A 12660-nucleotide genomic window follows, 5' to 3' on the forward strand; every position below is an offset into this window, starting at 1 on the left:
ATGAGGATATTAGAAGTTACCTCGGAGTTCCATGACCTGTATAAAAACACTCGGCCTTCAGCCTCGTACTTTTATATGGTCATGAAACTCCTCTGTAACTTATAATATCCTTATATTTTACAAGAGGGGCTACTTTATTCACTATATCCAGAAGGCTCCAAATTATGGAAAGACTGTCTCCTGTAGACTCTGTTTTATCCAAATAATCTACATTTTTAAAAATCATTTCCTTTTTCTGCATAATAATAAAACAGTCACTTGTACTTGATCCCAACTAAGATATAATTAATCCTTATTGGAGGCAAAATCAGCCTATTGGGGTTATTTAATGTTTATATGATTTTCTAGTAGACTTAGGGGCATATTTATCAAGGGTCGAATTTCAAATTCATGTGAGTTTTGTAAAAAAAAAAAAAACTCCCATGAACTCGAAATCGATTGAAATTTGTTATAAAAATCGCAGTTTTGAAACTTGGGTGAATAGGATCGACCCAAAAACTCAAATCGAATTCAATTCAAATTTTTTTTTCCCCACCCTCCGATGTCAGGAAGGCTGCAAACAACTCCAAGTTTATCCCTGGACGTCTCCCATTGACTTAAAGGGGATGTAGAGAGGGATATTCTGAGACAATTTGCAATTGGTTTTCATTTTTTATTTGTGGTTTTTGACTTATTTAGCTTTTTATTCAGCAGCTCTCCAGTTTGCAATTTCAGCAATCTGGTTGCTAGGGTCCAAATTCCCCTAGTTACCATGCCCTGATTTGAACAAGAGACTGGAATATGAATAGGAGAGGCCTGAATAGAAAGATGAGTAATAAAAAGTAACAATAACAATAGTTTGGTAGCCTTACAGAGCATTTGTTTTTTAGATGGGGTCAGTGACCCCCATTTGAAAGCTGAAAAAAGATTCAGAAGAAGAATGCAAATAACTATAAAGCATAAATAATGGAAACCAAATGAAAAGTTGCTCAGAATTGGCCATTCTATAACATAATAAATGCTACCTTAAAGGTGAACCACCCCTTTAAAGGACAAGGAAAGGCACAAAAATAATCCCATCTTTACTTTCTTTATTGAAAAAGAAACCTATCGCCAATATACTTTAATTAAAAAACATGTACCGTTTTTATAAGAAACCTGACTGTATGCAGTGAAATTCTCCCTTCATTTACTGCTGTGGATAGGAATTGTCAGACGGTCCCTAACTGCTCTGCAGGGAAACAATCATACTTATGTACAGCAGGGGGAGCCCCCGCCTTACTTCCCAGCCATGCAGAACTCAAGCAGCTTTTTTTATGATGATCCCTAAGCAGCCCAGACCACACTGAGCATGTGCACAGTCTTGGTCTTGCAAAGATGTATAACAAAGTTACAAGATGGTGACCCCCTGTGGCCAACTTTGAAAACATAAATCATTTGTTTGATTAGACTTGTGGTGCAGTAAGTTCATGTTTATGTTTAGTATACAAAATACAGCATATCTAGCCTTATTCTAGTTTACACTTTCTTTGTCTTTTAAACAGCAATTTGGCAGGTTTTAGGTGGCGAATAGTCAAATTCGAGTTCTTAAAGGGCCGGTGTATGATAAATTTCGAATTCAAATTTTTTGAAAAACACATTGAATTTGAATAACTCCCTAGTCAAATTTGACCGTTTCAACCATAAAAAAAATAGAAAATTTGAATTTTCCTTTTGACCCTTGATAAATCTGCTCCTTAATGTATGAGGATCCGAATTACGGAAAGATCCATCATCTGGAAAACCCCAGGTCCCAAGCATTCTGGATAACAGGTTCCATACCTGTATACCTATTTTTAAGTTCTGTTTATGGAATATGGACTCCAATCTCCTTGGTTCTGTCACTATAGGAATAGCGTCCCAGTCCCTGGAAGGTTAATAAAGGGTTAGTTTGCCTTTATATTAACCTTGCAGACTGCCATCTTCTGAGACCATTTGGAATTGGTCTTCATTTTTTAAATTATTTAGCTTTATGTTGCTCCAGTTTGGAATGTCTGCTGCCGTCTGGTTGCTAGGGGCAAGTTTACCCAGCAACCATGCAGTGGTTTAAATGAAAGACTGGACAATGAATACTATGAATAATGTGTATTAATAAATAACCATAAAACTGTAGCCTCACAGAGCGATAGATTTTTGGCTGCCAGGGTCAGTCACCTCCGTTGGAAAGAAGCAGAAGAAGAAGGCAAATAATTCCAAAACGACAAAAGACTTACTTTAAAGGGAAAGTACCCCAGTAATGTCATTAAGTTGCCTCGGTGAGATCTTTGAGGAGTAAAATGCCCGAGGGACACACAGACTCTACGTTATTTCCCAAGACAAATCCCTTGTTGAAACAAAATATCCTTTTTTGTAGGATTTCAGAGATAGGGAAGGTACATGGTATTGGGTGTAGATAAATCACAATCCTGAGCAAACTTCTCAAAATCTCTACTTTTTAGGCTAGTGTGACACTCGCAAAGATTCGGGGAGATTCCTGTTGGCTACATTCTAAATCGCTGGCGGCATGGCACTCGGAGTGCTCCTTTTTTCCGAAGTTGCCTCATGAGGAAACTTCAGGCGACTTTGGAAAATGAAGCGTTCAGAGTCCCATCCCGCTGGTGATTTCCATTCTAGGCGACGGGAAGGCTTTTCGGGGAGATTAGTTGCCTGAAGAAGAGGCGATTTATCGCGGGCGACAACTCCCCAAATCTTCGCATTTGAAAGAGCAAACTGATATTTTTTATATTTCATTTTGAAATCAGACATGGGGCTAGACATATTGTCAGTTTCATTGGTGCCCCCAGTCATGTGACTTGTGCTTCACTTAAAGGGATCCTGTCATCAGAAAACATGTTTTTTTCAAAATGAATCAGTTAATAGTGTAACAGTTAATAGTGCTGCTCCTGCAGAATTCTGCACTGAAATCCATTTCTCAAAAGAGCAAACTGATTTTTTTATATTCAATTTTGAAATCTGACATGGGGCTAGACATATTGTCAATTTCCCAGCTGCCCCTGGTCATGTGACTTGTGCCTGCACTTTAGGAGAGAAATGCTTTCTGGCAGGCTGCTGTTTTTCCTTCTCAATGCAACTGAATGTGTCTCAGTGAGACCTGGATTTTACCATTGAGTGCTGTTCTTAGATCTACCAGGCAGCTGTTATCTTGTGTTAGGGAGCTGTTATCTGGTTACCTTCCCATTGTTCTTTTGTTTGGCTGCTGGGGGGGAAAGGGAGGGGGTGATATCACTCCAACTTGCAGTACAGCAGTAAAGAGTGATTGAAGTTTATCAGAGCACAAGTCACAGGACTGGGAGCAGCTGGAAAACTGACAATATGTCTAGCCCCATGTCAGATTTCAAAATTGAATATAAAAAAAATCTGTTTGCTCTTTTGAGAAATGGATTTCAATGCAGAATTCTGCTGGAGCAGCACTATTAACTGATCCATTTTGAAAAATTTTTTTTTCCCATGACAGTATCCCTTTAAACAACTAGGAAGAGATTATACATTGAGGTGGGGAGGCAATTTGTTGGTTCACTTAACAGCGAATGTAATAGGGATGCACCGAATCCAGGATTCAGTTCAGGATTCGGCCCTTTTCAGCAGGATTCTGTCCAATCCTACAGCCTGGCCGAACCCTAATTTGCATATGCAAATTAGGGGCAGGAGGGAAATAGCATGACTTTTTTGTCTCAATACAAGGATATGCAAATTAGGATTCAGTTTGGTATTCTGTGAAATCTTTCTTGAAAGATTCGGCCGAATCCAAAATAGTGGATTGGGTGCATCCCTAGAATACAGTATCTTAGACCTCCTGCAGACACAAAGAAACCATTTCTTACCCTGGCTGGAATTGAACCCAGGACTGAAAGTTAAATCTTACACGAACTTCATCTTTAAAACAGACCTAGAAAATGTCCCTTTGTCAATGGTTTGAGACATAAAGAAGCTGACACTTCGCCACAGGAATTATGTTTAGATGCAACTTTTATTTCTGAGTTTTTTGGACACCTCCTCACGAACGTAAATTAAAAAACAAAAAAAAACAATTACTCTGGCAGCTCCTCAAGGTCAGTTCCGGGAGGCGGCAGTTTTAGCATCTGCTCATATATAGTATAATGGCGCGAACTGATGTAAACCCCAAACATGGCCTGAAGGATTAAGACGAAGCTCATCTTCTTCAGAACTGGCTGGGACACGGTGGTCCAAAAGCGCAAAATATTCCCTTTCTCTGGCAAAGGGGTCGTCTGGTACCTGAAATACAAAAGGAATTAGGTCAAGAACACTCCACGGGGCCTATTTACTAGAGATGCACCAAATCCACTATTTTGGATTCGGCCGAACCCTGGACTCCTTTGCGAACGATTCTGCCGAATACCGAACCGAATCCTAATTTGCATATGCATTTTTTTACTTCCTTGTTTTGTGACAAAGTCACGTGATTTCCCTCCCTGACCCTAATTTGCATATGCAAATTAGGATTCAGTTCGACCGGGCAGAAGGAGTCGGCCAAATCCTGCTGAAAAAGGCCGAATCCCGATCAAATCCTGGATTTGTTGCATCCCTATTTACCAACATTCCCATTTCCTTTTTTGTTTTCACTATTTGTGTTTTTTCTCTAAAAATTAGGTTTTTTTTTTCAATTCTCTAAAAAAAAAAAAAAAACCAAAAAAACTGATGCAAAATTTTCCAATTAAAAGCAGTCAAGGTCCCATAGAAGTCACTGGTAGCTGTGCTGATCCTATCGGACTTTTTCTTTTTAGGCAGAGGTTTTCGGATTTTCTTTTCACTAATAATTATCCGAAAATGTGCAAATTTTTCTGCACTTTTTTTCCATTCGCAATTTTGATATTTATATTCGGATCTTTAAATGACTTTTGTGACGTGTGATTGAGAGAAATAAGAGTTTAAGAGGCAGATTAATCAAGGGTGGAATTTCAAAGTAATGGGAGTCTTCTTTTGAACTCCTATAACTTCGAAATTCGAATCAGTTTTTTTTGCGGGTGAATATGCTGTATTCGATCATTTAATTAGAATTCGGATTTTCGAAAAAAAAAACCCACCAGTTGACGCCAAATAGGTTCTAGGAGGTCCCATAGTCTAAAACAGCGATTCACCAGGTTTTAGAAGGCGAATGGTCGAAATTTTAAAGAGACAGTACATGATAAATTTCAATATTCGAAATTTTGAATTTTTTTCTAATCGAATTTGGACTTTCTCTAGTACACAAAAATAGCTCGAAATTGGAATTTGTTTACTTCGAATTTTCACTTCGACCTTTGATAAATCTGCCCCTAATTGTGGTTTCAAAAAACTTTAAAACCACTGAAATTCGGCCTTAAGTAAATGGTCCTTCCCGATTCAATGGGCAACTGTACTGAACTAAATGAATGAAACGATGTTTCTGTGAGGTTAGGGGCCGGAAAATCCCTTATAAATCAATCAGATTCTTGACAGGGCCTGAACTGGGCTGATTTAAAGATACAGCTCTGGACCACATTGGAATCAATGTCTTGGGCAGCCGTAGGGTCCTAGTGCCCGATGACTTTACAAAAACCAACCCTACCCCCTCTGGGGATTAGCGCTCCTGAGAATGCAGCTGGGTGGCCCTAGGCCTTGCCACAAATCTGGGCCTGATTTAGTAATTAGCCTTGGCCTGTCCGTTAGCCACAGAGACCTGATCACATAAAGGGGCAGATTTATCAAGTGTTGAAGTGAAAATTCGAAGTAAAAAAAATGTGAATTTGAGCTATTTTTGTGCACTTCGACTATCAAATAGGACAAAATTTGATTTGAATTTGAAAAAAATTCAACTATTCGAATATAGAAATTTAACATGTCGTGTACTGTCTCTTTAAAACTTCGACATCGACCATTCGCCATCTAAAACCTGCCAAATTGCTGTTTTAGCCTATGGGGGGACTTTATTTGGAGTCATTTGGTGGACACGTTTTTGGTGCAAATACTTAGTTTAGTATTCGATCGAAAGCACTAAAACTTCGATTGGAATACAGCCTTTTCACCCGAAACGAAAAACGTCGATTTTTTTAATAAGTTTCGATTGGTCTTTTTTTATCCAAATTTCGAAGTTATGGGAGTTAAAAAAATTAAAAAGGTTTTAATTTTTGCATCACTGCACATTGCAATGAAGGGGGGATACTATACTAAAAGATCAGTGTTGACACAATATGTCTCCTTTAAAGGAGAACTAAAGCCTAACTAAAGAAGTAGCTAGAAATGTTGTACATGATGTTTTGTGCTTCTGTACCAGCCCAAGGCAACCACAGCCCTTTAGCAGTAAAGATCTGTGTCTCCAAAGATGCCCCAGTAGCTCCCCATCTTCTTTTCTGCTGATTCACTGCACATGCTCTGTGCTGCTGTCACTTACTGAGCTTAGGGAGCCACTCACAATATACAGTACACATAGAATAGAAATGTCACAATATAAGGCTGATTAGTAATTAATACACATAATTACTACATGGCAGCACAGAAACCAGTGCAATTAGCATCAGAATTGAATAATCAGCAAACCTGTAGCATCAGCTTATATTACAGCCAGGGAAGCTCATTTTCTGCTGGATAATTAGTGACGAGCCCTAAGCTTAGCTTCTCAACAGCCAATCAGAGCCCACTGAGCATGTGAGTGTCACAGACACTTTCCAAGATGGTGACCCCCTGTGACAAGTTTGAAGTCCTGGATCATTGCTGCTATTGACAAGCTCAAACTTTAGCCTCGTGCAATAAGTTCACTATATAAAATAGGACATTTTTAGGCACATTCATTTTTAGGGTTTAGTTCTCCTTTAAGTTGATATTAAAAGTAGTTGCTCTGCTTTCAAGAGTAAGAAAAATATTCCCTAGGCCACAAAGCACATCTTACCGGGCAGCAAGTCCTCCGTTCACGGGCAAAGCCAAAAGAATTGGGTACAAGCCTCCAGCAACGGTGCCAATCAATCCACCCCTCACTACTGCACAGGTGGCACAATTCAGGTCACCTATGTATCAAATAACAAAAGAACCATGGTTGTGACAGTTACCCTTATATTGAATTATTTCTGTGTTTATGAAGCCCACCTACAGCTTATAGGGGTAGTTCACCGTTAACTTTTAATATGTTATAGAATGGCTAGCTCTAAGCAACTTTTCAGTTGGTCTTCATTTTTTCCAATAGTTTTTTTTTAAATTATTTGCCTTCTGACGCTTGACAGTTTTCAAATAGGGGGTCACTGACCCCATCTAAAAAACAAATGCTCTGTAAGGCTACAAATATATTGTTATTGCTACTTTTTGTTACTCATCTTTCTATTCAGGCCTCTTCTATTCATATTCCAGTCTCTTATAGAAACCGGAGCATGGTTGCTAGGGGAATTAGGACCCTAGCAACCAGACTACAGAAAATGCGACCTGGAGAGCTGCTGAATAAAAAGCTGAATAACTCAAAAAACACTCTGTACATTGAGCTGAAAGTTAATTTAAAGGCGAACAAGTCCTTTATGGTATTTAGTAGGGATGCACCGAATCCAGGATTCGGTTCGGGATTCGGCATTTTTCAGCAGGATTCGGATTCGGCCGAATCCTTCTTCCCGGCCGAACCGAACCCGAATCCTAATTTGCATATGTAAATTAGGGGCGGGGAGGGAAATCACGTGACTTTTTGTCACAAAACAAGGAAGTAAAAAATGTTTTCCCCTTCCCATCCCTAATTTGCATATGCAAATTAGGGTTCAGATTCGGTTTGGTATTCGGCCGAATCTTTTGCAAAGGATTCGTGGGTTCGGCCGAATCCAAAAAAGTGGAACCCAATGTGGCCAGATTAGATGTGTCCATAATACTATATAAAAGTTATGTACCTGTAAGCATGGGGGTGGTCACTGTAGCGTTGTAGATGGCCACTGAAGTGAGGAACGGTAGAACTGCCATGGGCAGACTGGAAGAGAACCAAGCTTGGGAGACATGGAGAATGCGCCTGAACAGACTATTGGCTATGAGACCGGCGAATGCGCTGTTTATTCCCAGGTAAATGGATCCGTATGTAAAGAGCTTCCTGCAAACAGAGAACAATTAATCCAAACTGTCACTGGATAGTCAGATATCTGATATCTATCCCCCTCTAAAGGTGCCCATACACCGGCCAATAAAAGCTACAGACAGACCGAGTCGGCAGCTTATTGGCCCATGTATGGGGCCCTCCGATGGGCTTCGCCAATGGATATCTGGCCAAAAGTCGGGCAGATGTCAATCGGACAGGACTAAAAATCCCGTTCGTTATAAGGCCCAACGATCGGATAGGCCTGATATCGCTCACGTCAAGGTGGGCACATCGGGGAGAGATCCGCTCGTTTGGCGACATTATCTCTCCTTGTATGGCCACCATAAGTCTCCAGCGAGAGGTCACAAGAAAAGTGACCAGACAACAATCCCTGAAACAGACTGGAGTGCGAGCGGCTCGGCTGGGAGAGCACTTACCTCTCATTTTCAGGAAGCCGATTAAACCTTTCGGCCAGAAACTCAATAATATTTTCCCTCGTAAGCCTCTGTCCTTGTTTCACGGGAGGATTCATCGTAAGAAGTTCTCTCTCTGTGCTGCTTGTGCTCTCAGACATTGTGATATTCCTGCAAAACAGGCAAGAATTGTAACAATCGGAACCAAATATATATACATATACCTATTCAACACATCAAAAACCGCACTCACAGGACTTCCATAGTGGAAATAAATGTTTCAATGTTTCGGCTTACAACTTAAGCCGACCTGAGAACGTTCGTAAGTCCTGTGAGTCTCAGTTGTGCCTGAATACATTTATCAAAGCTTTTTGCATCCAGACATCGTGCACCTTTATACTACGAGTTCTGCCGTCATCCTGCTGCTAAGGATTTTTAACAATGTATTAATTCTTAAATAGATTTTAAATGAGTTGTTCATCTTTAAATTAACTGTTAGTATGATGTAGAGAGGCATATTCTGAGACAATTTGCAATTGCTTTTCATTTTCTATTATTTCTGGTTTTTGACTTATTTACCTTTTTATTCAGCAGTTTGTAATTTCAGCAATTTGGTTGCTAGGATCCAAATTCCCCTAGCAACCATGCATTGATTTGAATAAGAGACTGGAATATGAATAGGAGAGGAACTGAATAGAAAGATGAGGAATAAAAAGTAGCAATAACAATACATTTGTAGCCTTACAGAGCATTTGTTTTTTAGATGGGGTCAGTGACCCTCATTTGAAAGCTGGAAAGAGTCAGAAGAAAAAGGCAAATTATTCAAAAACTAAAAAAAATGAAGCTCAGTTCAAAGTTTTTTTTAGAATTGGCCATTCTACAAGTTACTAATAGTTTACTTAAAGGTGAACCACCCCTTTAAATTAACTTTTAGTATGATGTAGAGAGGGATATTCTGAGACAATTTGCAATTGGTTTTCATTTTTTATTATTTGTGGTTTTTGACTTATTTAGCTTTTTATTCAGCAGCTCTCCAGTTTGTCATTTCAGCAATCTGGTTGCTAGGGTCCATATTCCCCTAGCAACCATGCATTGATCTGAATAAAAGACTGGAATATGAACAGGAGAGGCCTGAATAGAAAGATGAGGAATAAAAAGCAACAATAACAATACATGTGTAGCCTTACAGAGCATTTGTTTTTAGATGGGGTCAGCGACCCCCGTTTGAAAGCTGGAAAGAGTCAGAAGAAGAAGGCAAATAATTAAATAAGTATAAAAAGTGAAGAGCAATTGAAATGTTTTTTATCCCTTCTATAAGAGTTCAGATAAAGCTGAAGCAGCTGATAAAAGTATAATGAGGGTGAGTGAGAGGAATAGACTTGTCCCTATAGAGTCTCTACAGGTCACAGTGACCCCACAAGAGTAAAAGAATAAGAGCAGGTTTTTGCTGCAGATACAGATACACGGGAGCCGCCCTGCAGCGTCAATGTCAATGTGATGCCGCGTGATGAATAGGGAGACAAGGGGAAGTAAATGTCGGTGTCAGGCCAGTGTACAGGTGCCGGCTGTGCCCATATCAGTCCTGCCCGGGCTTTACACGCACATGACCTTGACCGTCTGACGTTTCTGCTCCCGGATTCACAGGAGCCTCACTCCGGCCACACTGGGGTGTCGCTTACCCTGACTTCTAATCCCACACGAGCCGATAAAATCCGATCGCTCCGGGACTCGCGGGATTTGTCACACGAGCTTCACACTCCGCGTTCTCCGCTGGGCGCCGCCATCTTGCCCGTCACGTGACGCGTAGCGCTGACCTCACGTGACAGTCAGGAGCAGCAGCCTCAGCAGCAGTCGCTTGTCTGTATGATCTGCTTGCGGGATGGTGTGTGTGTCCGGCATCAGCATTAGCGGCATCATGTCCAGCTCTCTCCCCCTGTGCCCTGGCATTGCTCTCTGCTGCACGGATTGGTCCCTCACATAATCCCCTCTCTGCCTGGGGCTGGCCACCATTGAGCCACTGCCACATGGACCATCATAAGGCAACACTTCTGCTTATTTGCACCTGAGCAGCACCAGTGCCAACCTGAAGTCTGTCCCAACTGTCACCCTGAATGTCAGACCAACTGTCACCCTGAATGTCAGCCCAACTGTCACCCTGAATATCAGACCAACTGTCACCCTGAATATCAGACCAACTGTCACCCTGAATATCAGGCCAGCTGTCACCCTGAATATCAGACCAACTGTCACCCTGAATATCAGGCCAGCTGTCACCTTGATTGTGAGACCAACTGTCACCCTGAATATCAGACCAACTGTCACCCTGAATATCAGACCAACTGTCACCCTGAATATCAGGCCAGCTGTCACCTTGATTGTGAGACCAACTGTCACCCTGAATATCAGACCAGCTGGGCATCCTGGGAAATATTTCTGGGGGGCAATTAAGTGCTGTGCCTGCAGACCAAGCCCCCTGAATCCACAGCTGCATCTAATCTAGGGGTACCCGCCAGCCTGAGATCACTGCCCCCCCTGCACCCTCTGACTTTATAAAGTTCTTTTTTTGGAGCAGTTTTCTACGCAGAGGACATTGATATTTTTATACCTTATGTTTCCTCCCGGGCATTTGAATGATAAGTGTTCTAGGAAATTGCTTTTTATACTGGATTTACTGGATAATTGCCCCGGGCATTCATCTACTGGCACATTCCTGTCTGTCGGACGTGGCTTTTTCTACATTGCGCTGTAACTGTTTAATTCAAATAAAGTAGCGACCTGTGCGGCTTTCCTTGTAGCAGCCCAAGAGTTCCCTATAAGAATGCCAGTGAAGAAGACAGGTGGGCAAAACCATCATTTCCTTCCTTTCATCTCCATCTCCGACGGGACCCCTAATGTTCTCATTATACATGAAAAGACATCTGATTGGAAATGAACTTAGCAAATCATTTTTATGTAAATTTCTTTATTAACCAGTGACCTAAAACTGCTCAGATTGTGATGGGTTTTGTGTTATTGAATTGAGGATAGAAAGGACATGTATCATCCCTGCTCATCCGTGACATCCAACATCTCATTTACTTAATTATCTCTTCATTACCGATATCTGATGTGGCTTATTTGTGGCTGTTTTTAAAGGAGCATTGGCTCATTAAAATGACTTGTCAATCAATATCAATGTGCAAAGTAATCTGTAAATAACTTACACTTGTACCTACTTCTCTGTCTGTGAAACTTGTATAGTATTCTGCCAAAGTTAAGTTTTGGACTAATATTTGCTGAGCTGCTTTTATACAGGTCCGAGCAGAGGCAACAGAACAACAATCTTATGTAGGAAGAGTGTACAAAAGATCAATAGTCTAACAACATACTAGAGAGAGAGATGGTGCCTATAGTAACAGTGGGATAATAGTCTCTGGGAAGGGAGTGTGACTGTGGGATAGCAGGTATAGTAGGGAGAGATGGTGCCTATAGTAACAGTGGATAATAGTCTCTGGGAAGGGAGTGTGACTGTGGGATAGCAGGTATAGTAGGGAGAGATGGTGCCTATAGTAACAGTGGATAATAGTCTCTGGGAAGGGAGTGTGACTGTGGGATAGCAGGTATAGTAGGGAGAGATGTGTCTATAGTAACAGTGGATAATAGTCTCTGGGAAGGGAGTGTGACTGTGGGATAGCAGGTATAGTAGGGAGAGATGTGTCTATAGTAACAGTGGATAATAGTCTCTGGGAAGGGAGTGTGACTGTGGGATAGCAGGTATAGTAGGGAGAGATGGTGTCTATAGTAACAGTGGATAATAGTCTCTGGGAAGGGAGTGTGACTGTGGGATAGCAGGTATAGTAGGGAGAGATGTGTCTATAGTAACAGTGGATAATAGTCTCTGGGAAGGGAGTGTGACTGTGGGATAGCAGGTATAATAGGGAGAGATGGTGTCTATAGTAACAGTGGATAATAGTCTCTGGGAAGGGAGACTGTGGGATAGCAGGTATAGTAGGGAGAGATGTGTCTATAGTAACAGTGGATAATAGTCTCTGGGAAGGGAGTGTGACTGTGGGATAGCAGGTATAGTAGGGAGAGATGGTGCCTATAGTAACAGTGGATAATAGTCTCTGGGAAGGGAGTGTGACTGTGGGATAGCAGGTATAGTAGGGAGAGATGGTGCCTATAGTAACAGTGGATAATAGTCTCTGGGAAGGGAGTGTGACTGTGGGATAGCAGGTA

General features: G+C 41.2%; 1 protein-coding gene across 5 annotated transcripts; it reads right to left on the bottom strand.

Annotated features, from left to right (window-relative positions):
• Positions 1-3966: 3966 nt before the first annotated feature.
• tmem126a.L (transmembrane protein 126A L homeolog) lies at positions 3967-10286 on the bottom strand. 5 transcript variants are annotated; one of them, XM_018244780.1, is made up of 5 exons: positions 10122-10286; positions 8467-8613; positions 7851-8044; positions 6881-6995; positions 3967-4251 (listed from the first exon to the last, which is right to left on the bottom strand). In XM_018244780.1, exons 2-5 carry the CDS (start codon positions 8601-8603, stop codon positions 4047-4049), a joined length of 651 nt encoding a protein of 216 aa, XP_018100269.1. In that variant the 5' UTR covers positions 8604-8613; positions 10122-10286; the 3' UTR covers positions 3967-4046.
• Between the last annotated feature and the right edge of the window lie 2374 nt (positions 10287-12660).

This window comes from Xenopus laevis, chromosome 2L, assembly GCF_017654675.1.
Source record: "Xenopus laevis strain J_2021 chromosome 2L, Xenopus_laevis_v10.1, whole genome shotgun sequence".
Taxonomy (NCBI): domain Eukaryota; kingdom Metazoa; phylum Chordata; class Amphibia; order Anura; family Pipidae; genus Xenopus; species Xenopus laevis.